The 26,889-nt window shown below is 43.5% G+C and overlaps 1 protein-coding gene across 1 annotated transcript; it reads left to right on the plus strand.

The window, feature by feature from the left end:
* Positions 1–208: 208 nt before the first annotated feature.
* On the plus strand, positions 209–9,872 carry ICOSLG (inducible T cell costimulator ligand). Its single transcript, XM_058045588.1, has 6 exons — positions 209–280; positions 3,790–3,830; positions 5,748–6,119; positions 6,597–6,881; positions 8,186–8,362; positions 9,826–9,872. Exons 1-6 carry the CDS (start codon positions 267–269, stop codon positions 9,870–9,872), a joined length of 936 nt encoding a protein of 311 aa, XP_057901571.1. The 5' UTR covers positions 209–266.
* Positions 9,873–26,889: the final 17,017 nt, after the last annotated feature.

Genomic DNA, 26,889 nt, shown 5'->3' on the forward strand with positions numbered 1-26,889 from the left:
GGCGTCCTTCCCTCAGCCCACACGGATTTGCAGAGCCGGGATCCCTCATCCAGCGGCCCCGACGAGGGTCTGGAAAGAGCTCACTGAGGACAGGCGGGTCCCTGAGACCCCTCACGGCCGGGACGAACGTGCTGAGTCTGAGCCCCCGCCCTCAGCAGCGGAAATCCCCGGCGGAGGAGGCGTGGGCGGGAAAGGGGACGGCCTGAGCCGCTGCTCGGCTTCGCTCGACGCGGCTCGATTTAGCTCAGCACGGCCGGTCCGGCACGATGGAGCCGCGAGGGTGAGTGAGTGCGCGGTGGCCGCGGGGAAGGGTCGCTGCTGCCGCTCCCAGGAATGCGCATCGCCCTTGGGAAACGCGAGTTTTGCTGCTGCGGCGGGAAGGGAAAGCGCTGGCGGGGGCTGGGCTGCTAAAATGCCCTCAGGGAGACCCAGGGAGCCGGGACAGGCTGCGGCGCTCCCGGAGCTGGGGATTGCCAGAGCTCCCCGTCAGCCCGGGCAGGGGTCCCCTGTCACAGCGGCCATGGAGGGCTCCAGGGAATTAACGCCTTCTATGGATATTTTCAGCTGAAGGGTTGCGATGGGACGTGACTCACTGGGGTTTATTGCCCCGGGTAGCGCTGCCTTCCAGCAGGTGTTAGCAAAGCTCCGCAGGTGACACGCTTAGGGCACCTGCTGATCGGGAAAAGCCGTGTCCCCACAAGGTTAGGGGACAAAGTGGGTCTCAGCAGTGGAGCAAAGCCCCCAAAGTTGTTACTGCAAGCATCGGGATATCTCTTGCCTGGCTGGAGCCTGCCATGGCAGCAACATCCCATGGCTTTAAGGTAAGTAGTGATGGAGAAGTTGAGGTGCTGGTAGGAAGAATCGTCTCACCCGTGAAAGGAGAAGTGCAACTTTCTCCTGTTTCACACGGCATTTTAAAACACTTGCAGATGAGGAAGGTGTGGGAAAGAAAAAGAAGCTTAAATTATTTTTTTTTTTTAATTAAGAGAGCAAGACCCCAGCTATGCCAGCACTTCACTGAGCTCACTGCTAGTGATGGACTCAGGAGCTGAGTGAATGTAGAAGTTTCTCTGCAAGCAGAGCACTTCTCACTTTTTCCAATTGAAGCTTGGAACTGAAGCCATTCCAGGGGAACACCGTGGGTGGAACCACCCCCACAAAACCACAGCTGCAACTTCCTTCAACAAAGAGGAGGAGGAGGCATCTCTGGATCTGTCTAACCTTGACTGTGGCATCATACATTAAAATGAGAAATCAGGATCTGCTTTGTATACATACATATGAGAATCAGTTCTGACTGATGTATCTAAATGTCTGATGGTATTAGCAAATGCCTACCATGGGAAATTCCCTAGAGAGTCTCTTAAGTATTAATCAGTTATTGTTTTCATTCTATTCAAATGAGTTGCTATATCCATAGCTTCTAACTCGGGTTGGGAATAATAAAACAAACACAGGCATGGGATTAAGAAAGATTGATGACTACATGAGCTGAGCTTGTCAAGACAAACATCTACAAGCCTGGTACAAAAGTGATGACTCCTGAACAGTGTAAAAATACAACGGCAGTAAAATACAAATCCACGTGTAAAGGCCACTGTAAAAATCTTTACACTTATGTTTATACATTAGTAAAAGAAAATCTATTGCTGTTCTGTTTTGTAGAGTTGTATGTTTTACCTATTTGATATTGGTTTAATAAACTACTTAATGTAAGAGAAATAGTAGAAGAGACAGAACAGAATGTTTAGATGTGCTTCCCTGAGAGACTTTCTTTGAGACTGATTGCAGATTTACTGAAGTAAAGAGCAGAAATTTTCCACACTGGGCATACACTTAAACTTTTCAAACCTCATCTATCAAATCGTTTCAAAGGACACAGAAAAAGAAAACAAAGTGTGTTCTTTATACAAAAAATAATACAATTCAGATTGGTTCTCCCCTACAATTTCTCCACCTCAGTCTCTGGGAATGGGGCTTCAAGTAGATGTAGATTTTGTGTCAGGAATGTTCTCTGCTTTCTGCATGGAAAGCTGAATAGGTTTGGGAAGATGATAATTCTACAAAATACAAATAGATGTGATGTGTGAATTCCTGTGCTTGGCTGGGCAAGGGAGCTGTGGGGAAAGGGCGGGAAGCCTGGAAGAGAGGGGATTTTGTAAAGCACAGCAAAGTGAGGAATGGCTGTGGGGAGTGAGTTCAGGTCAGGGCTTGCAGGGAGGAGGGCCAGGCAGGGCAGGGTTGGTTTGGAGGGAAGGCAGTGCCCAGCCTGGGTGGGAGAATCTGGAGCTCAGTGCCGGGCAGAAATGGCCTGCTGGGAGCAGGAATCCCTTTCTCCCTCTGCCCCAGCCCAGGGCTCAGTGAGGGCTGAGTGATGCCTTGAGAGGCTGCCTGGAACAGAGGCTGGACAGTGTTAAAGGAATAGAACAGGGATTTATTGAAAAGGCCTTCAAAGGATGCACCTTGGGCAGCACAAGAGGCTGACTGAGGCTACACTCAAGATGGACTCCTGGGTCACACCTTTTCCCACTTTTATAAGTTTTGGTCCATTTATATATTAGGGTTCATTGTCCAATTACAGCTCAGGTTATGCAGTCCCATCCTCCCAGACTGCTCTCCTCAATTCTCTGTTACACTTTTTGGGCCTGAAGCTTCAACAGTGTCCTTGGTTCTCCAGCTGGAAAAGGATTGTTTTGTCTAATTAAACTGTGAGGACACCTTGCTAACACTTTATATGAAGTTCAGAGTTATAGCTAATGCAGTACAGAACCTGGAAAATATGAAAGTTAAACTTAAGGCATCATGAGAACTCTGGGGAATGGGAGCCAGCTGAACCTGGACAGTGTGGCCTCTCAGTCCTGCCTGCACTGGTGAGCTGGGCACATGGTGACAGGCCAGAGCTCCTGTCACTCTGCCCCTCAGCTCAGCTGTGCAACCTTCTTGCACCTGAGCAATACTGAGGTGGCCAGCTCAGCCACACAGTTTCATTCCAAAACCTTTCCAGCATCTTTCTTTCCCTTCCTACAGCAGTCTGGAAGAAGGAGAGCACAATGTGTGACTAGGTGTGGTGCTGAAAGGCTATTTTAAAGAAACTCACAGGGAAGTGCTGTCCATTTAGCTTAAACCCCTGTGGGATGAGAGTTAAATCACTTGGACTTTATAGATGGGTTAAACTGGGTTTCCTATGGCCTTCTTTCCTTTGGAGAAACTCCTGCACAGATTTGCTCCTCCTGAATAATCAAACACACCAAATTCCTCCCAGCAAAAACCTTTGCACAGCTCTCCACTATCAGCAGGTTTCCTGTTTACACATTTTTACACCACAACCTGGTGGGCAGCATGGTCAGCTGCTGTTTCCCTTTAACCAGACAAAATGACTCCTGGAGTTTCAGCAAAAAATTGGAGAACTTTTATGGGGTTTTGACCTGTGCAGCCACTGTCCCTCCCAGTGACCCAGATAGCCCCCAGAGCCTGTTTGTCCAGCAAGCAAATCAATTCTTTCAGAAGAGAAGACAGGCCCAACACCAGCTTCATGCCCTCTGCCCTGATTCCAATATTAGTGCATTTTGCTGCTATTCGTGGCCTTGGCCACCAAACCACTGCTGAGCTGTATAAACAGAAGTTTTGCAGCTGTCAAAAATGCAAATACTTAATGGGGCATTGCATGGGAGCAGTACCTAATTTACCTACTTGTGCCACTATATTAGAACAATCAAAATTGGGGTTATTGCTTATTTAAACAACAGAGATGCAAAGTCAGTTGTAACACTAGTTTGTTTTTTGTTTTAGGTACGGATTTCTGTTACTGCTCCTTCTTATCCTGAAAGCTGGTAAGTGCATAAAATCTCAGTAAAAATTAAACTCTCCTCCCTTTAATGTGTTTGGCCAAATGCACAAAGTAGATGTAAAATGTACAATATGAACATCTCGGTGTTTTCTACAAGATACTGAAGAATTCCTCAGAGTGAATTGTTTCTCTGACATGCATCAGGGAAAGAAGATAAAATCAATTTCTGTTTCATTGCAGAGAGCAGCCAGAGATCTTATGCTCAGATTGCTTTGCTTGCTTCAGAGACTTCCCTGTGTACTTATCTCTGTCAACAAAAGGCCTTAGAAGTGGAGAAATAGGAGGTGCTGACAAGCAGATCTAACATGCCTGTATACTCAAGAGTAGAATTATATGTCACAGTATCAAGTAATTTTACTACTGCTTATTAGTAGTAAATTTACTCCTACTATTAGTCATTTTACTTTTACTATGGTTCTAAAATATGCCTTGCAAAACAAAGGTAGAATTAAATCACACCACCTCGTGATTAAAGTGTTTTTAGAGTTCTCTCCTCTGTTCCTGCTTAATCACTGAGAAGGACCTCAACAAAGCCACCAAGGAAACTCCCTGGCCCCAATATCAGGACAAACTGTCCCAGATTCAGTCCCAATAGATGCTGCCTGGCCAGTTTCTGGCCACTCATGGAGTTGCACCCATCATTGCCAGGGCATTGCTTTTCCTGCTATTCCAATGGGTTTCCCAAAATCTGAGCCAAGCAATTGTGTTGCATTTCAAGCCTGTTCTTCCAGTCCCAGTACCTGGTAAACATCCTGCCTTTCTCCCTGCAAGCACTGTGTCTGCCTCAGTGGTAGTTTTAGACCAGGGTGCCCAGCTCAGATGTGCAGATGAGCTGTTTCTGAGTCCCAGTGCACCCTCACAAAGACAGGTTCCCTTTCAGCATTGCCACCTCCCTCCCACCTCACCATGCACTGTTTCTTCATTTCCAAACCTCCACTCTGTCACCTTCCTTCCCCTGAGCCATCCACCCACGTAACCCCTTCCCCCAGCTGGAATCTCTGCCATCCAGCCCCATGCCTGACCCCTCTTGCCTCGCACCCACAACACAAACACTGCTCTGGTGCCACCAACCATTGCACCAGTGAGGTTTTGGCTGCTGGGCTGGGGTGATGGATCCAGCAGGGAGGTGTGGGCAGAGCTGCCCAGCCCTGTGGGACTCACTGAGCTGAGCTTTCTGCATCAGCTGTCATCACCTCGTGCCTTTGCCTCGCTCACATGGAGCAGAGGATGCCTTTCTCATGTCCAAAAGGCAGGAAAAGTGCTCTGAAAGACAGATCTGGTCCTGACTTTACCTCAAGTGACCCTCAAGATGTAAATGTCTAATGAAAGTGCCACTGGAGGGATGTGGGTGTGCTGGTTTGCCAGCTGAGTGTGTTTGTTCAGAGGGTGTCACTGACAGTAGCAGTAAAATGTGGTTGCTTTGTCATGCCAGCTTTGGGAAGTACTTTTACTCCCCTTCTTAATTTTTTGGGTCTCAAAATAATGGCAGCACTCTTTCTTATCAATGTTTCCACTTCTTATGAACTAAGTGGAGTTATTTGGCGTTTTTCTTAATTTTAAAAAAAAAGAAGTGATTATTGAAGCATTAGGACCTGAATATGTGTCTGCAGTCAGTGCAAAGTGAAATGTGGGTATCCATGGGGCTAGGAATGATTAACACTGCTTGGCTCTCAGAGAAAAGGTCCCTTTGGACAATGCACAGACAAATAGACATGGAGAGAATTAGCCACTGGAAATTTGGGGGATAGGAATGACTATGAAGAGAGCACACTCACCTACCTGCTATAAAACTAATACCAGAGTCTATATGTGGTATAATGTACTCAAAAATAATAAAATAATTACTTTTTTCCCCACATTACCTCCCTTTTCTCTCTCTCTCTCTCTTTTAATCTTGTAGTTGCAGCACTAGAGAAGAAGAACATCATCAGTAAACTTGGTGACAACGTCACACTAAGTTGCATTTATAATGAAAAGAAACCCTTGCAATTAAAAAATCTCCGGGTATATTGGCAAATTGCTGATGATTCCTATCAAGAAAAGTGTTCAGTTGTACATGCACTGATCTCTGGCCAAGATGATAACAGCAATCAATGTATTCACTTTAAAGACAGGACTCAGTTACTCTGGGATAGGTTGGAAAATGGTGATTTTTCTCTGCTACTGCTAAATATCAGCCAGAGTGATGAGCATACATACAAATGCATAGTGCTGGAGAAAACTGAACTTCCCAAAGTGATTCACCACGCAGAAGTGGTTCTCAGCTTAGCAGGTAAGAGCTTGTGTCACTTTGCCCAAATTCTCATTTCCACTTTTCAAATTTGTCCTATCTCAATACTATATTTAAGCACAACTTTAATTTTGAAACAGACTTCTGCTCTTTGCTGAAATGAAGTCTCCTCTGCCTAATTTAAGACAGGGAACATAAACCTTGAAGAATGCATGTAAAAACTGTTTATCCAGTGTCTGTTTCTCTTCTTGTTTTTCATGGGTATGAGGGCTCTTGCATGTGACCGTGTGACAGCGGCTGAAGTTGGTCCTTTCTTCCTTTGGACTTGGCTTCAGCTTTCTGCCCTCTCAGAGATTCTCTCAGCTCTGTGGTTTACATACCAAACCTGCAGGCACTTCTCTTTCAAGTCTTGAGGGTGGTGTCAAATCCAGCAGTTTGTTCAGAATCCATCCCAAAATTCTGCCTTTCCAGTATGCTTCAAAACATTGACAACTATTTCTTTTTCTCCTTGCTCTCCAGCGAGTTACAGCCAACCAATACTCAGTGGACCAATAAGAAACAGTGACAGCACTGGAGAGGAGGTGACCTTTCAGTGCAGGTCTGGCAATGGATACCCAAAGCCCAACGTTTACTGGATCAATAAAGCCAACAACAGTCGCCTGAATCACTCACAGACAGACATCACACCCCACGACGATGGCACCTTCAGTGTTCTCAGCACACTGAAGGTGACAGCCACTTCTAACATGCAAATAGAGTGCTTCATAGAAAACGAGATGCTGCAGGAAAATCTATCAGCCAACTGTAAGTTCCCTCATGCTTTCTAGGTAGCAGGAATGTCATCCAGTGTGTCTCTGTCTGTAGATGCACACTAACGAGGGCTGTGCATTAATTCAGTGGTTCCAAAATGTTCTAAGAAGATCTCAGGCTTTGTTTCAAGCTCCAGTTATGCTTAGACACGGATCTGATGTTTAAATCTTCCACACTGAAGTGAATAACCCACCAAGTGTGTTGTGACAATAGCACTGAGAAGCTCTTGCATCTGAGGCAGTTGCTGAGCTTAACCTTTTAGTTCCTCAGGAACATGATGGTTTGGGGAGTCAGGTTGTTTTTCAGGGGCCACCATCCAGCAGATCCATGATTTCTGACCCCCTACACAATGGCCTTGCAACACTAACATTTGCTTTTTACTCTGCCGAGTTCCAAAGTTCAATTTCGAGCTTCTCCAAAACTCAATTTAATACAGTGCACAACTTCAGGTCTGCAGCAAATGGGCAATATGAGCTCAATGGAACAATGTACCTTGTAGCACAAGTAAAATGTGCTAATTATTGCTGATGTGATGATTAATAGTAAAAGCAAGTATTTAGTCACTCAACTCTTCACAAAACCAGAAAACTATTAAAGGAAAAAGGTATTAAGAACACCCCAAACACTGATCTCATGAATGTAGGCAAACAATATTAACTATTTCCAAGAGCAAAAATTGAACACATGAGCAGAAGTTGCATAGTAGAGTGTTTATGTGATAATACACCATGCTGTCATCCCAAATTAAAGGAAAATCAAGTAACCTCATCATTAGTTTCCTAATGGTATTGTCATGTTGTCTTCTGAGGGAAAAGACCTTCATATTACTATTTTTGTGGGGTTTTTTAGTCTCTCAGTCTCAGTTGAAAGAGTAAGAGATGTGATTTGAAACCTTCAGTTTGCAGCAATGAGTGAAGATTCTTCACTAACTTCAGGGAAACAGGTTTTCACCCATTTTTCTGAATACTATCAGACTTACATTATAGATTCTATATAGATTTATTTTCAGCTGAGTCTAGATACAAGCCCAAACATACAACCTCTCAAGGAGGGAAAGAAGAAAAAGGAAAAAAGAAGAGTGGATGCATTATGATGACAGGGAAGAGTAAACTGGTATTTAGGCATAATTAGCTGGAGATGTGTCTCACTCAGAAGGAATCACCAAAATCACAGTGATACGAATAGCACAAATCTTGACTCCTTCAGAATTTTTTATGCATCTAAAACATGGTGAAATATTTGCCTGGTATGAAATTGAGAATTTACACCTCATGACATCCTTTTGTATTTTATTCTAGACACGCAGCAGAAGAAAATCAGTGGTCCTGGCACAGAAAGTGACCAAAAAACTGAGAAAAAAGGACGAGGTGCTCAAGCAGCTGGCATCATTGGCATTGTCTTTGTGATAGGTCTTCTAACTGGTTTAATCTGCTGGCTGTGGAGAAGGAGGTCCTCTAATCTAGTGTCCTATAAAGGTAAGGAGACACTTCATTTGCATGACCACATTATAAGAATCCTTTTTCACTTGCCAAAATGCTCAGTGTTATCCAACAGGAAGAGTTGAATTATGAGTAAGCTAGATGAAGTATAAGCTACATTATCTAGTAGGAAGAGATGAGTATGACAAGCAGTAGGAAATCCTGCCATTAACAAAAACTTGGGATGCTCTGGGGAGGAAATGTAGTGCCCAAAGGATGTGTTATTCTTTATGATTTTCTCTTTCTGTGTCTGAGCCTTTCTTCCTGTGTCTGTGTCTTTCTCCAAGCTGGGGGTGCTCAGCCTGGAGAAAAGGGAATTCAGGGCTGCCCCCATCACTCTGCACAGCTCCTGAAAGGTGCCTGTGCTCACCTGGGGCTGGGCTCTTGCTCCAGCAGCACTGACACACCCAGAGCACACAGCCTCGAGCTGCACCAAGGGAAGTACAGGTTGGAGAGCAGGGAAAAGGTTTTTGCAGCAAGGGTGAGAAAGTTCTGGAATGGCTGCCCGGGGAGGGGGTGGAGTCCCCATCCCTGGGTGTGTTTAACAAAGCCTGGATGTGGCACTGGGTGCCAGGGTTCAGCTGAGCTGCTGGGGTTGGGTTGGACTCAATGATCTTTAAGGTCTCTTCCAACCCAGTGATTCTGTGAATTCTGTGATTCTGTGAATCCTGAGCCTCACAGGAAGTAATTTCTGGATGTGAGAGTAACTCAGCTTTGTGTCTGTTTGGGCTATGGTTTGTCAGCTGTGATCCCTGCAGGCTCCTTCTGGACAGATGGCACAAAACAGGACTGGGGTCAGTAGCTTGCTCAGCTTAGCACAGTTTGAAGGAGAAATCAGAGCATAATTCAGTCCTGCGAGCTCTAGAGTCACTGGCTGGATGAGTAAGGGTCAGGATCCTGCTGGGATCAAGCAGAAATGTAGCTGGTCACATGGGTACCCTTGTGTAGCTGGATGTGTAGCCCATGTGTGTGACTGTAAAAAAGCTCTAAAAGACATCTTGTGGGCCAGACTGGGTCTGCCAATGTAGCTGAGCACCTCTAAGACCCTATCCAGGAGCCAACATCTACGGGACAGAGCAGGGACACCCACACTTTTCATGGACAAGGACAATCCATGTTAGCAACCCTCAGAAAAGATCAGGGGAAAGCAGGGTCATGATTGTCCAGGATCTGCAGCAGCTCTTGTAGAAGTCGTGTCCTTCCTACAGAAACAACCCAAGAGTGAGGCAGGACTCTATCCCAAGATGGGATTTTTTGGGGGGATTTTTCAATCCCAAAATCTCTCCTTTCTGAAATGGTAGCCTGGGTTGTAAGCAAATAGAATATTGGACTGCATTTTACAGAACATTTAGCACATTGAACCTTCAGATTTGGTGGATGTTGCTTAATATCAATCTCATTTTTCTGAAGTCTGTGGTTATCCATCCTATATGCTGAAACCCATGCATTTGTTTCAACAGATGTCCAGCAAAGAGAAGACCAAGGAGGACACAGCTGTAAGTATTAAAAATATATTATTTTGTTTGTTTTGAGTGATTTAACTTCACAGCTTCAGTACTCAAGTTCAGCACAAACCTTTAGATTAGACTTGGCTGGATGATACAAACTGAAGGATTTTTTTGTGCACTACACCCTAGGTGATCTTTAACTGGGATACAGGAACATCATTTGCATCATGTCTGTGAACCTGAGCCTTATATACACCCAATTTTTTTTAAAAACCCTCCTTTTCTAGAAGAAACATGCTCTTCAGACCTTCACCATGTTCATATTTTTATTTTTATTGCCACATAATATTGCAGGCCAGCTGATTTACAGATTCATTTGTTATTTATAGTAGGGGAAAAATGAAAATTGGGTGAAAAAATGAAGACAGATTTGGAAAAAAGATTGGACAGAGGACTTGCAAGAGTACAGGGTGAAATATCTGCCTATTTCATATCTCACTTGGTAGTTTCTATGAATCTAATGACTGTTGCCTGTGTGTCTGCAGAACAGGCAGAAAATGCTGTGGTTTCACTAAAACTGTACTAGTTAGAGCATAGTTTGTTGTAGCAGATGCTGTGAATGTACACAATGCATAGTGTCAAGCAGAACCAAAACAACCCTTAAATAAATAAACCCATAAAAAAAGCTTTTACTTTTTCTGGAATTTCTTTGACAGCCATGGGAACTGGGTTAATGGTCAGTTATTTTTCAGACCACAGCCTGATCCCCATCATTTGTGGTTGCTAAACATCAACAGCCATTGCACTCCCTCCTGCAGAGCATAATCTATGGAGGAGGATGGACTTTCTCCTTAAAATAAAGAGATATTTTCTCCTTTTGTTCCTAGGAACTGCATTGACGTAGCACAAACAGCTCATTTAAGGCCAAGTTTTTCTTCTCCAGACTGAGTTATTGCAGGTCCTTGTTGGTTTGATCCCTGGCCTTAGCCCATTAGTAAAAAAACCTCTGTGGCATGAATAAGAGTAAATATTTATCCTGTTTGTATTGAAGGCTGCTGTAGCATGATTTGTTCATTGAGGACAAAGCAAGGGCACCTTCCAGATGTTGTCTTTTCATTGTCATTTCTCCACTCCTCTTGTGGAAGAGGAGGTGGGACAGCAGCTTTGGTGGCTCACTGATGACAGAAGCTGTCCCACCTCTGAGGCTCCTGCTTTGGGCATCCTAATTTAAGGACAGCTTGGATCAATACCAGAGAAATTAAAATGTTCCAGGGAATGTGATCTCTGGTGAGAGATGGATTATGTATGTTTAGGCTGGAGAAGGCCAGGCTGATTAAGGACACAATAACAACATTCAGAGTGTCTTTTGAGAGGATGGGACAATTTATTTATTGTGCTAACTCAGCTGACTCTGCAATTAAGGCACAGCAGACTTAAACAAAGGAGATTTAAGCCAGATGTTAGAAGAAATTGTCTAAGGGTGATGGTAGTTGAGCACTGAGGCTGAGTTTGTCCTGGCTATCAAGCCTCCATCAGTCCAGGTTTGCTGCTTTGTGATTTCTTAACAAAAGAGAAAACCAGTATCTGGCAGGAATTATTTAGAAATAAAGCTGGCACTACCTTAGTACAAAAGATGAGCTCTAGGAGAAGTTCTAGCCTAATTCAATCATTACTTGGTATTTTCAATCCTGTTGTGGGTGGTGGATGGGGGGTGAGGCCCTGGGGAGGTGCATCCAGGGGGATGCTCTGCCACAGCATTTTGTTTTCAATACTGCTGTAAATGCACTTCTGCTTCTGGCACCTTATGAAGAAGGTCAGGTTGTTTCATGGCAGTGAGAATCTGAATACTGCAAACCAAACTGAGATTACTGAAACTAACTTTGCTGATACAAAGGCAAAAAAAAAAAAGAGTTTGGAAACTGGGAGGAAGGCAGATTGCAAGGAAGAGTAACTCCATCCTGGTGGGATTAGTCTATGCAGACACCCACTCCAGTGAGGGTGAGGAAGCTCTGGTGAGGAGAAATTCAGAGCTGGAGCAGTTCTGAACTATTACATGAAGGAATTCCTTCATTTCCTGAGAGGACCCAGAGGAAGCTGTTTTCTCTTGGCCACAGAGAGGATTTGTACATCTCATTCTCTGAAATAGTTTTAAATGAGCCCAAGGTGACACTGCTATCCCTTCACAAGGGAGGTCACTGTTTCCATTTGCACAGAGAGGCACTTCCAGGCTGTGGCATGAGCACAGAGAGCCCCCAGTGTCCTGGGTATTGGGCAGGACTTCTCCCCACTCAGCTCTCTCTCAGCAGCATGAATATGTCTTTTCCATAGCTTTGCAGCTTCTTCCACTGGTTACACAGGAATGATTATTTCTGGAGAACTTTTTGTCTATTTTTGAATAAAAATAAGTTATTTTGTTCTTACAGCACCTGCCTAAATGAAGGCCTGCCAACAATTTGGGCAGCTGGAGATGTGTCAAGAGAAGCATCACTTCCTCAGTGGCAGCATTGTTTGTAATACAAGTGACAGATTTCTGCCAAGAGAGATGGCAAAGGAAAAAAATGAAAAGCTTCTAGAACACAATAGAGAGGAAAATCTGCAGGATTTTCATTCCAGCCACTGACTGTCCCCACAGAACAGTTGTGTCACCACTCCAACTCAGCACTTTGGACAGTCCCCTGTGATTGTCAGTGATTTGGGCACTGTACTGGGGAAAGCAGAAATCCTGGGACTCAGCTGCTCTGTGCCAGACCCCTGGGAGCTGGAGACTGTCCAGTCTCTCATCAGGATCCTTGAGGACTCTCAGGAGCAGAAGCAGCACCTTCAGGAGCATGGGATGTGCTTGCTGTCACCTTACCCTGAGGATGGCTACATGTGAAGAAAGGCAGCTAAAACAAAGAAAGAAAACTGAAGGGCTCTGCAGAGTGAGATTTGTGACTTCTTCCATTTTCTCTCTCTCTAGAGTACAATCCTTTCATTGTCTCTTTTCACCAGCTGCTGCTGTGTACAGAACCAGGCAGAGAAGCCAGTCCTCCAAAAACAGGAGTTTCTCTAATGAGATCAAATAATGAATTTGTTATCATGAGGGAAGGTGCTTTCTTTAAGCTTTGATAGCAATATTTTGGTTTTTTACCAAATATCCCACCAAAAAGGGGACTTCCACTTTGAACAGGAGCCAGCTGTGAGAAAAAACAAGCTGTAGAAATCAGAATTAAAAATAGTGCTCTCTGCTATGTGAATGTCATGTTACCTGGACTTACCCTTCTCAGGATGGAGCAAAACCTGTGGTTGAGCTCTGCCTGATTCAACTGAATCTTTATTTAAGCACCTTCCTGTGGCTTCCAGGGAGGATTTTAAACTGAAGGTTTTAAACTAAACTAAACTTGTGCTTTTGTCTCATCCTTGCATGCACCCAACAAAACAAAAAAGAACAAAACCCAAATTCTATCAGGGTGTTGTCCATGAATGTCCAGAAAGCCAAGAGCTGCATTTTCCTTGTGCCAGTGCATGTGCCTTGCTGTTTCAGCCCCAAGTCAGCCAGACTGACTGCCTGATAATTGCAAAACTTTGCTGATGATATGAAATTTTGGAGGAGGAGGAATTTTTACTAGCTCTCTTTCCCAGATGGGACAGTTTCCCCATCTTGTCATGAGGGGATGGAGATTGTTATTTTAAACTGAGCTCTGGAAACACTTGACCTCTCCTGCACCAGTTGCTAGACTAAATTTTTATGACTTTTGTGAATAAGTCTTGTTTGTTTTTGCTTTGTGTGTAAGAGGCACTCCAGTATCAACTCTGAGCTCAGACACTGATTTTTCATATCAAGATCAGCTTTCAAGTCCCAGCTGAGTGAAAATTCTGTTTTACTCACATCACTGGAGGCAGGGCCATTTGGCAACAGTGCAGCAGTTCTCTTTTGTCAAAGCAGCTCCCAGCTGAGTAGCTGTGCTTCTCTCATGTCCATAAATCCAGATATCAGAGATTTTCTGAGTCCAAATCTCGTCTTCAGTGTGCCCTAAAGGGAACTTGCTTGAGGAAAGCTTGCAGACACCTCAAAAATGTGAACAACATCTGTGCAGATGTGCAGGGCAACCATTTCCTAGTGGGTCAGTAAAAAGTCCTGCAGACATTTCCTTCTTATCTGTCACATGAAGATGTTTTGTGCCGCCTGTGGTGCTGCTGTACCTGACAGAAGCCTTTCCTACAAGTAGTTTCCACTTTTATATTCTGTAACTGTAATGGTTCAAAGATATAAGAAGTGACCTAGCAGTCACTCTGCAATATGGCATTAAAAAAAATTTAGACTGGTTGGATTTTCTTATTTCTGGGCTACTTCATGGATACACCTGAATACAAAAGCCTTTTCTTGCAAAATCTGTGCTTTAATTTAGCTTAGAGTTCCAGCTATTCTTAGAGGTCAGTAAATCCTAGATGACAGTTGGTTGCTACTATTCAAAAGGACTTGGGAATTTAGTAATAGCAATTTTTGTCTTCACTTGCCAAGTTTATCTTTTAAATAAAGTCTATTCATTCTTCTGGATGTTTGACTAAATCTATCAACACACACAGAGCCAAGTCAATCCAAGCCATTGCCTCCACCCAAGGCGAGTTTTACTTTTTAGCCACATCCCTCAGTGCTCCTTTTCAAAGGCCTCAGATTAGGGGAGGCAAACACAACACAGAGCTGATCACCTTTGCTTTGTTTTGGCTCACACAACAAAATCCCTCGAACAACCCCACAAACTCCAGGAAAGCCAGGCAGTGGCCTGAGGGCAGCACTAAGCCTGGGCTGATTCATCCCCTTCTCACCCAACTTCTCAACCCCAAGCAGAGCAAAGGCACAGCACACACTCCTGCTTCCAGAGCTGAAGCAGCTCATTGCACTCCCCCAGAGCAGCCTTGCACAGGAGCACCAGCATCCCTCTGCCTTCACCAAAGACAGCAGCTCACTTCAACACATGCACAGGAAAGCAACAGTTGATGCAGCTTTGGAGGAAGACTAATAAATGGACTCACTTTCAGAGAAAAGTGAAAGACTTTTTGTTGTGGCATGGCTGGTAAACCACAAGTGGAAAGCCCCAAGAGAAAACATGTGTTGCTACTTACTGATCTGGATCCATCTGTCCTGTTGTCAGATTCACTATTTAAATCTTTTTACCTGTGAGAGTTGAAGTGTCTCTTTTGCTCAAAAAACCATTCCCTTTTTCCAGCTCCCCCGACTCCAACGTCTGTTCTCAGTAGCTGTTGGGCTACATCAAAGAAAACTTATTTGTTGCTTTCCCAGCTTTCAAAGTGAATTTTTCTCATATTTGTAGCAAACATGAACAAGAGGTAATATTACCCCCAAGTGTAATTTCTCCAACTTCTCTCATTTCCAGAGGAGCAGAAACTGCTGTAAAGAACAATTGAGTACAGCCTAACTCCAGGGAGAAAACAGCCCCATGTCTGTCAGGCTTTTGGGGTTTTTCCTCTCCATATGTGGTGGGCATTAGGGCCTTCACCTCCTCCATGATGTGACAAGGGATGGAATCATTGTCATCTGATCCCTCCTCGAGGATTATTGTGGAGCTCCTGGAGCAAGTCTGGAACAAGGGTACAAAGGTGATGGGGGGACTGGAGCACCTCAGTGCTGAGGGAACAGTGAGGGAGGTGGCTCTGTTCAGCCCCAAGAAGAGACAACTGAGAGGGGACTTGAGCCATGTCTGTCATTTTCTGCAGGGAGGGGACAGAGCAGGGAGCAGCTGAGACATGGGACAAGAGGAATGGGCAGAAACTGATGGACAGAAAGTTCCACCTGAAAATGAGGAAGAACTTTTTTTTGAGGGTGGCTGAGCACCAGGAGGCCCAGAGAGAGTGTGGAGATCTCCCCTGGAGATGCTCAAAGGCTGCCTGGGCACAATCCTCAGTAACACATTCCAGGGGACTCTGCATGAGCAGAGGGGTTGGACTGGATGACTGTGATCCCTTCCCAGCTTACCCATTCTGTGTTTATAAAAGGCACCCCACATGTCCTTGGAGGTGATCTCTGCATCTGGCACCCCAGGGAATTTCAGAGCAGTGATTTCTATGTCATTCATCTCTCAGGATGCACTTAGGTGACAACAGGTCATTGTACAATTACCTTTCAACAAAGGAAAAATGTTTCCAACATTTCCTGTGTTATCAGCACCACTTAGCATAATTACTGCATCTGAACCATGCTCCTTGATGTCAAATGCAAGCCCTTGGCAGCTGCTTGTGACACTGCTGTTAATCACAAACTCTTTGTTTGCATATTGTTAGGAAAGAGCCTGTCTCTCATTTCAGTCTGGCACAGAAACTGCTATGTAGGGAGAGATGCTCATATATCAAGGATGCTTAGGCAGACCTTTGAACTTGCCCAAAACAGGTCTCAACAATTTACTAATAAATTACTTATTTGTTATTCTGTAATTCCAAGAAATGCAGCTAAGGACAAATGGACACAGAGTCATGCTCAGAGTCACACGAGGCTGCCTGGAGCTGACTTGGAGCTTACACTCCCATCTCCAGCTTGCAGAGACCTTTTTCCACTTGCTGGACTGGAAAGTCTACTTTTGTGCAGCTTCCACCCCAGCAGACATCATAAGTCAACAGAAGCTGTTTGCTAATTTTGAATGGGATTACACAGCACCAAAAAAAAAAAAAAATCACCTCTAAAAAAATTTAGAAGGAAGAAAAAGTCATCTCTCATTCAAACTGGAAGTCTAAAGAATCTGTCAGTAAGAAGCAACAGTAACACAGCCATAATGTGGACAGGGAGTGACTGAAAATGTTTTCTTAATTTCTTTTGCCAGATCTCTGCTGTCACATGTCATCCCTCTTACAGGCCTGAGACTGCAGTTTTGAAACAAGATCAGATTTGCCTGCAAAAAGAATTTTTCCACAGCATCATGCTGGACTAGAAGCAACTCTACACCTCTCAATTCATCTCTCTGTCAATCAGCCTTACCATTATTGTGCTACCTAGCTTCTAAAATGCATCACCACTGCAGTTATCACAGTTACTGTAACTAAAAATAGGTTATGGAATAAAGGTGTAAAATGCCTGAGCTGTAGCTAATTTTATAACAGTAGGCAAACATGAAATATCTTTATCACCTTGTTGGAAGTTTTATTAACCAGCTCAGATCAGTGTGATTAAACTCTGTGTCAGCAAAGGACTACAAGTCCTATCACAAACCTGGTCTTTCAAAGCCTTTGCTTTGGTTTTCCCTGCCCTCATGAACTAAGTCTGGGTATGCCCATATTTCCACAGGGCTGTGTCTGCAGCACAGAGGGCTGCTATCTTATTCAAGATATGTTATTGAATTCTCTTATCAAAACCATGAGAAAAATCCAGCCTTGTGCTGGTTCCTGACCTACTGAACAAGGCAGGAGGGCTGGCCAGATAATGCCCACGCTTTCCAGGAGATTTCATTGACTGATTCTGCACAGGGTGAGGCAGAGGGACACCACCCCAGGAAGGTCTCCTGCCCTCCTGGCACCAGCTGGCACAGAAAGCATGCCCAGAAACTGAAGGACTGGAGAAACTGAGGAAGTGGCTTTGGAGACAGGGAAGTCTCCAGGGGTCCCTGGCAGGGTGAGCCTTGGTGCCAGGTCTCATCAGGTGGGGATCCCATTAGGGATCATGGGCACGCCCCACTGCTGAGGGGTAAGTGCCTTTGAGCAGGAAAAATTAAAATAATACATAATTAAACACATAAATAATTAACCCCCAAACTTCACACAACTGTTCTGTTTAACTTCAAATTACCTGTTCATTATTTGAAGTTGCATTTTTCGTGACTACCATGAGACAGCTGCCTGCCCATGCTGTTTTGTATGGGACAGTTCAATCCAACTGAGAGGAGGAACAAGAAAGCAAGAGGGAAAAAAAGAAAATATTTTAATCTGCACCAGCCCAGTGACAATTTGCCAGTCCTCAGGAGATGAAGGCTTCTGGGGAAAACAGATTGGTTTTTAATTTATTTTTATTTAAAATAGCCCATAAAGAAGAGCTACCATACATACACTCTGGCCAGCTGGAATGATTAACCAAAGACTATCAGGCATGCACAGAGTGAGTCAGTACCTTTCATCAGCATTTTTGGCAACGTGTTAACTGCAGACCAACTTCATATAATGCGTCTCAGCTTCATTTTTGAGAAATTCCTACTGAATCACAACATAATCTGGGTAGAAAATGATTTCTAAACAAAGTCAAAAAATGGTTCCTCAGAAACAGAAAACTTGGCCAAAGGAATCCACCAGAGTCTGTGGCTGCATTTATTGCATCAATAGACCTTCAAGTCTTGGGAAACAGTAGTAGATAATCCATGTGTCAAACACCTCCTCCATTTCATACTTTATCAGCTTTTGCATTAAACCTGGTTTTATTGTTCCCAGGTCACAGGTGCTCAGGCTGAAGCACACTACAGGCACGAGGGATCCCAGGCACAAGAGGTGTGCCCCTGCCTGAACATTTTTCAGGAGATTTGGGGTGTGGTTGAAGGGCAGGACAGGAAAGGAATTGTTTGGTTTAGTCTCCAGGCAATGCTGCAGCAAAGAGCAAACCCACTGAACTTTTGCACCTGGGCAGAAATCAGGTGAGAAGCTGGCAATGGACACTAAACCCCTCCTACACAGGCCTGGCTTTACAGCCCAGCAGTTTTACTGATCTCTCACTACACTTTTTACAAAGCAACCTGTAATCTCAATCTCTGCACTGCCAGGTGATGGGGCAGAGCACCCAGCCTGCCAATAAACACTTTTATAGCATCTCTCTGATCTATCTCAGCTGGAAGCTCCATGCAAGCACTCAGCACAACTGAGAGGGGAGCACAAAGCAGCCACATACAGAAGTGTATTTGAGCAGAGATGAAGTGAAATTCAGCAGTGTGCCAAATGCTGGTCAAATTTTGCAAGGAGATAAGCAAGAAAGCACGTGGATCCCAAAGCATCCTTGTGTGGGTGGCAGGACTGTCACAGCCTGGAAGCAAACACAACTGGAATGTCACTGCTTTCAGTCAGACTGTTTGTTTTTTGGGGAGCTGTGGAAACTCAGGGCACAGGGAATATTTCTCTGTCTGCTCTGGGGTGCCCTGACACCCAGGGCAGCACTGACTCTGACCCTCATTCATGGACAAAGTCTCCCTGACTTCAAGATAGACTGGAATCCACAAAAGTGTGAAATAAATTACAGAGAGCAGTGTAGGTGTATCATTTGGTGAGAAATTGAGGTTTTGGGGTTTTTAGTGTGTTGTGGATGGAAGCAAGGTGGAGGGCACAGGGTGTTGCCCTGGGTTTCTTTTTTATGCTGCTTCTTCCTCCTTCTCCATGGGTTTGGGTGGCATTTTGTAATTGGGCAGAAAAGTCCCCATTGCAGCTCTTTGGGATCAGTTATTGGGTTAAAAGGGAAAATAATCCAGGTGTCAGTTCTTCATTGGATAGTTCAGTCTTAAAAGACCTTGTACCAAGAGATTGTTGCCATTTTGTGCCTTCTAATGAAAAGCTGCAGAACTCCCAGTAGTGAGACTGCTTTACTGATAAGAAATAATAAACACCTGAGTGTGAACATGAATTACTGTCTCAAGTTCCTTCAATCCAGACCCAGAAAAACCAATGACTGGTACTGGCACATTAGGGAAGATTGATATTCCTGTCATCTCCCCCTGCACACCACCATGTCAAAGCTCATGTCCCTGTTCACTGCCAAGACAGCACAGAATATTTTTTGCCCTCTTGAGGAGCTGCTCCCCACAGGTTGGCAGAATACCAGCAAGTTAATTACAGACAGCTATTAGGGCCTGCCTGAACTTTCACACTAGGAAAAATTGTGCTTCCTATCACGAAATTTAGAAATAAATTTTGATTTTTAGATAGGGTGAGTTCAAAGATCTGAAGATTTGCTGCTATATACCTCTCCCATCACAAAGTCCCTGCTCACCTTGCTGTCCCTGTGGGTCACAGCCACAGGGAAGGTGCTGCTTTAAGGGCCTTTGGACACTCACAGCACAGCAGGTGTTGCTGAATTAAACAGTTTCCCCACTATTAGACCAACTTCTGATAGGCCAGGGGTAAAGGACTGCCATTAACAACTGCAGAATGGGCACTTTCATTGCTTGTTAACATTCACATTAACACATAACCCTTCAGAGACAAAAAAACCCTCTACAAAATATAAAAAGAGTGGCTGGATCTGCAGTTGTGTTCAGAAATGAACACATCAGGCTTGACAAAGCTCACACAGGACAGCACAGAGAACGGGTCTGACAGCATAAACCAAGCTGTAGGATTTTTTTGTTCTTGGATCTCATGGTATCCCTGCCATGAAATGGAAGAACCTCTCCTATAATTAGTCTTACAAAGCAGTTGCATCACTGGAGGACTGCAGATGGCATTGCGGGGTGTGAAAAATGCCAATCGTTTGTTTTTAAAATTTCAAAAGTTGAATAGTAATAAAATTATTATAAAAATAGTAATAAAATTAGAGTAATAATAATTTGGCAAATTTGAATTAGGACAACATGAGACAATAGAGACAAAGAATTACAGATGTCTGGGTACATTTTTCTAGGCAGCACAAGCCCGAACAAGGACACACGTTAAGAAAGGATTAACCCTTACAAAAAAAACTGTTGCATATTCATACATCTCATACATGATGCATAAATTCCATTCAAATACAGGATTCTGTCTGATCATTGTCAACTTCTTCCTCTGAATCCTGACAGCACCTTTGAGGCAGGAAGAAGTTCGTTAAATCTGGTAATGGAGCAACAAATTCTCTTTCTCTGAAAGATTTAGATGTCCTGTGGCTGCTATCTCACCGCGAGTCCTTTCTTTAAAAAAAGTATACTACATAGCATAGTTGGTATTTTAACATTTTTTATAACCTAAAACTATATTTAACACACTACTTAAGAGACTTAATACAGCATTACTTTCTAGCACAACGCATATAATATTCACTTTAATATTTGAGAAAAGTCAATCATAAAATACACCTTTTTCACACTGGGACTGTGCTGAACCTCCCCCAGGTACCTCTGCTCAATTCCTGACTTACACAATTCACAGGCCCAGAGAGGAACCCAGTTACACCCCCAAATACTATTATAGCTGCAAATGAGCTGGTTGGAATGTTAAATACCTTTCAAAAGGTGGGTGTGCTCCCTGCAAATTTCTAGGCTGAGCAGAGACTTCCCCCCACCTGATTAAAGCAGGCCCTGCCCAACTGAAATAGTCTATTTTATGTCTTGCTTATGCTGGGAGAAAAGCAACCATACATGGAGGAAAAATTACATTTCCAACACCTCTCAGTGCTTGCTGCTATTCCCTAGGAAAATCCAGAAGCCTTGTGGCAAATACAAGCATCAACACCTTTACAGAAAAATACAAATCCTCCCTTGAGTGTCTGAGATCCTGAGTCCTTGGGCTGCCACCCACTGCAGGGTACCCTGAAAAAAGGGGGGAACTGAATTCAGAGAGCGACAAACAGCTAATTGATTGACCCAAAAGCTTTATCACTTAAAGGATCAGACTGACAAAAGCAGTAGCAAAGATCAGCTTCACATTCGTTCCTTTCTCACAGTCAAGCTGAATTTTTGTTCCCATCCCTGCTGGCATGTTCAGGTCATCAGGCCTCAGCAACAGATGCACATTTCTTGCCAAGTGTCTCCAATTGCCAGGACTTGCACATCTCTTGGACAGCAATGCTGCTGGCTGTCACCTCCTCCTTTGCAACTGAACACACTGCTTCAATTTTGCTACTATGGCTGCACCAGGAAAGGTCTCCCACTGGTGCTCAAGTGGTTCAAAAGCCAGCTTGAAAACTCATTAATTCTTCATGTGTCTGCATCTGCCCTCACCCTGGGGTGAGAGTCCTAACCACATAAGGTATTAGCTAAACATGGGGAAACCAGGGAAAGCAGGCACAACCAGGGCTGGAAAGCCCCACTCTGCAGCCAAATCCAAAATGACAAATAAAGCGCACAGATTCAGGTGCTCACTAGCCTCATTTGAAGTCTTTTGGTTTCCACCTGAACTGGAGAAGGATTAGGGTTTATCAACAGGAAGCAGAGAAGGTGGGCAGGACAAGATACAGCTGGTCTGTACTGCCTTACCCAAACAACCTTGCTGTCTTCTGTTCAGAATGACAAATGGAGTTTGCATTTTCCTGTGGGGAGAGCTTGGTGAGGATTGTATTATTTGTTTAATCTGATCTGTTATTTCGTTAATCTGATAACAAAATGGGGAGCAGGGCAAAGAGAAAAACTCACATTTATCAGTTGTACCAGATACAATCACCAATATGAGATGAACAGGCAAAAAAATACTCACTTTTATGGAGAACTCTGCCAGCAGGCTTAGGAGCCATTTGGATAACAACACAAGCAGAGAGGAAATAGACAACAAGAAAAAGGAATATTGCAAGGCTACAACATGCTATAATACCACCAAATGAAAATACACAAGTCCCTTGACCAGTCTGCACCAGTACTTAGTTGAATGCAAGTTTAAATTCCAGATACAGGAAATTAAAATATATAAGTTATTCATTCTTCCATCAATTCACTTATAGGTGATGAAAACAGTCTGGCTCTGATTTTGGAAAGCATCTGATTCACAGTGTTTGAATTAGCAGATGTGTGGGCAACTGCATTTGGTAAAAAAAAAAGAGAGTTGTGTTCTGTGGAGAAGCAGGCTGTATTTTGCTTTAGTTGGAAACCTTTTAGCAAATATGCAGGATATAGCCAATAGAGGGGAGAAAGCACGTTTAGACACCCTAAAAGCAGCATGACAAAGGTACTGATCATGTGAATATCTCCAAACGCTGAAGTGAGGAGCCCCAGGGACTGAAAACCAACAAGACATTAGACAATGGCCTGTAGTAAGTGAGCCAGCATAAGGATTTGTGTTGGCTTGGTAGCTTGTCTCAACAAGGTTTTGTTCTGTGCTTGCTTCATTGCAATGTGTAGGAAGCCAAAAAAAAAAAACAACAAGCAAGAACATACCAAGAGGCCTGAAAGGATGAACAAGGAGATCCTGACAAAACGAAGCAGGAAGAGGGTGGAGCAGGGGTGGATAACATGGAAGGAACAGAGACACTGTCTGAGCATGCAGAAATGAGGTTTAAAAAAAGCCAGAATCCACCTGGATTTTGATCCATTCAAGGTTTTGATGGGGTGCACCAATGAGTGCTGAGGGAGCTGGCAGACATCATTGCAAGGCCACTCTGGATAATCCTTGATGGATGATGGCAATTGTGAGCAGAGGTAGAGGAGAACAAACATCGCCCCTGTCTTCAAGAAGAGAAAAAAAGGATCCATGTTGGACACAAGTCAGCACTGTATACTTGTGGCAAAGAAGGTTAAAGGCATCCTGAGCTGCACTAGGCAAAATATTGCCTGCAGGCTGAGGGAGGTGATCCCTTCCCTCTCCTCAGCATTAATGAGGGGAATTTCTGGAGTTCTGAGCTCCCCCATACAATAAATATATCAATCTAAAGGGGAGAGAGTGAAGGGCCTCAAGGATGCTGAAGAGACTGTGAGGAAAGGCTGAGAGAGCTGGGGCTGTCCTGCCTGGGGCAGAGGAGGCTCGGGTGGGATTCCATCAGAGTATGGAACTGCCTCCAGGGAGGGAGCAAAGAGGACAGAGCCAGGCTCTCTGCAGAGGACACGGGCCCACACAGAAGGCTCTGTCTGAAGATCAAGTAGGTGACCTGGCTTGAGCAGGGGAGCAGAAGCAGATCACTTACAAAGGTCTCTTCCAAGTTCAACCACTCTGTGGAAAAATTATGGCTGGGTTTTGAAAGCTTACAGCCATAACAGCACTCTCCTTCAGGTCACTCAACCCATGCTAAGTTTAATAGGAAAATGTTGGAAGAACAGGAAGGCTAGAAAGAAAAAAATATTTCTTTCAGTCTTTTCTTTCTGTCAAGATAAACAATTATAAGCCAGCATTGCACTGCTGCCAAGTCTTAATTTTTCTTCCAAGTTTGACTATGCTCAGTGGAACACTCAGCAATCACAGCACCTCTCTTCTATCACATGAGCCATTGATGAGCCTGGAAAAAAAATCATCCCCAACAAAAATCAACTCCAAACCAAAGCTCAACCACACACTGGAAAGGTTCATCCTGGTGAGCAGTCACCACAGATCAGTATGACTCCTTTGTATTTATCACTGAAAATCAAATTGAGTTAAAACTGTATGACCCTGCCCACCAGACCCACAGCCTTCATCCAGACCATTAAATGACCACAAGTGTCTGTGGCTCCTGTATTTTTGTATGCTGAGTGTGGAAACCCAGGGCACTGGGAATATTTGTCTGTCTGCTCTGGGGTACCCTGACCCCCAGGGCAGCACTGACTCTGACCCTCATCCATGGAGAAAGTTTCCCAGACTCCAAGATAGACCAGAATCCACAAAAGTGTGAAACAGGTTATAGAAAGTAGTGTAGGTGTATCACTTGGTGAGAAATTGAGGTTTGGAGGTTTTTAATGTGTTGTGGATGGAAGCAAGATGGAGGGCACAGGGTGTTGTCCTGGGTTTCTTCTTCATGCTTCTCCTTCCTTCTTCTCCATGGGTTTGGGTGGCATTTTGTAATTGGGCAGAGAAGTCCCCATTGCAGCTCTTTGGGATCAGTTATTGGGTTAAAGGGGAAAATAATCCAGGTGTCAGTTCTTCATTGGATAGTTCAGTCTTAAAAGACCTTGTACCAAGAGATTGTTGCCATTTTGTGCCTTCTAATGAAAAGCTGCAGAACTCCCAGTAGTGAGACTGTTTTACTATTAAGAATTAATAAACACCTATCTACTCTATCTCCCCTTTAGGTTGATATATTTATTGTATGGGGGAGCCCAGAACTCCAGAAGTTCCCCTCATTAGTGCTCAGGAGGGGAAGGGATCACCTCCCTCAACCTGCAGGCAATATTTTGCCTAGTCTGAACATGAATTACTGTCTCAAGTGCCTTCAACCCAGACCCAGAGAAACCCAGAACTGAGAGGTTTTGAAAGAATGGATTGGTGATCCATACCTGCTACCTTCCCCACAGCAATAACATGAGAAAATAATGGAAGGCACAGAGGGTATCTAAGCACAAAGCTGGAACACAGCAGCCTTTCCATCCTCATGAGGTTTTTTGCTAAGAGGTACTTAATCACCAGGCAGGGCACTTGGAAACAAAACATAAGAAAAACTTGTATTTAAAGACATAGGACTTTAAAGGGATGTAGGGGAAAAGGCTGTTGGAATCACCGGACACACAGGGGAATTACTTCAGCCAATAGTTTAAATTTAGGCTTGTTCAAAGCACATAAAGTAGGAATTAACCTATGAAGCATTAAGGTCGCATCCTTAATCTCTGTTAGGGAGTGATTTTCTTTCATCTGGAGCAGGACATGGCACCTCTGAGTCAGATTCCAGCAAACGAGTTAACTTGGACAATGCTTTTGCTGTTGTGAGAGGAGCTCTCAGAGTAGGATTAGGATCTTCCAGAAGAGTAGCTCTCAGAAGAGAACGAGGGGGGAAAAAAACACAAATACAACTTTCCCTTGACATTAGTGCAGCCATAGATGGTTTTGGTACTTAATCATGAATTCTAGTATTGGAAGCCTTCCACTTCTGTCTTTCAGTGCTAGTGAGAAAATAACTTCTACCAACTCACAAGTTTATTCCTCTGCTCTGTCTTCTGCACATCTAAATATGAGTTGCATCAGACATTCAAAGCTTTCCAAAAGTGAAGTGCCTCAGGAAATAGTCTGGATTATCACTGCCACAGGGGAGAATGAGCAAATCCATCACAGCCCTATCTGAGTGAGAAATTACATATTGCTCAAATAATACCATCAAGCTGACTGATTTGCTAAGTCTTACTTTTAAAACAGTTAAATAGAGTGTGAGTGGCTTTGTTTATTTTCTAGTATAATGAAAGATGATTTTCTAGACTTTTTTCAATTACTTAACTTCTAGCTTAATACAAAAAAAACCCAAAAAAACAAAAACAAAAAAAAAAAAAAAAAAAAAAAAAAAAAAAAAACCCCACCCCCCAAAAAAACCCCAAAAATAAAAACAAGTAACAAAACCCAAACAGGCTTATTCTAAAGTTTAAGTAATTTTTTGTATGAGTGTTACATGTTAATATTTAAATTCTTCCAGCATGATTAAATAGCAAACTCTCTCTTAACCCAAGCAGAGAAGGAGCTGAGATAAATGAGAACAGTGGTTGTATTTCTATTATTTCTTTTCAAGAGTAAATATTATTTAATACTTTTTTATAATAATTCAAATCAATGAGTATGTATTTTATGGCATGTTTATATAATGTAAATTTCAACACTAATAGTGAATTAAGAAGTGTGTGTATACAGCTGTAAAGTAAATAAAGGGAGATGTCAGAGGATTCAATTCAATGCAAGAGAGACTACCCAGAAACAGAGTTTGAATAAGTGTTGAACAGAATACACCAAACATATTTTTCCACAATTGCTGAATTATGCAATTATGCAACTATGTGCAAAACAAAAACCAAACCACCCTTGTGAAGAAATGCCCTTGGCAGCAAATGCCCATTGAAAGGAAAACATAAATTTCTTTATGAAATGCAACAGCAGATCGTGCCAGACCCACAGCTCAGCGACTTGCAAGAGCTCTCAAGGAGAAAAAGAAAGGCTTCTGCCATGGCTGGCTGAAAACATAAGGGGTAAATACTGCTCAGAACCTGCACATCAGAAGCAGAGAACCAGGGAAAAAGCTTTGCTTGATTGCAGAGCAAATAAAAGAAACAGCTTTTTTTGGCACTGTAGAGTTTGGAAAGGAATGCTTAGAAACTGCGAGGGGTAGCGTCAGTGCTCAGCTGTAAAGGAAACCAAATACAATCACTTTTGACTGATGTTAATGTAAGATAAAAGTTTTTAAATTATTTTTTTCCTCAGTAGAAAGAACTAAGCAAAGTCTCAAGTGCCTGCTTAAGCTGAGAGACAAGAGTTGTTTCAGAAACACTGGCAAAATCCTTGTTCTGAACATTTTCAAGCAGCACATTCATGCAAAGAAATGCTTAACTATAAGGCAAAATG

This window comes from Melospiza georgiana, chromosome 2 (genome assembly GCF_028018845.1).
Source record: "Melospiza georgiana isolate bMelGeo1 chromosome 2, bMelGeo1.pri, whole genome shotgun sequence".
Classification (NCBI taxonomy): Eukaryota; Metazoa; Chordata; class Aves; order Passeriformes; family Passerellidae; genus Melospiza; species Melospiza georgiana.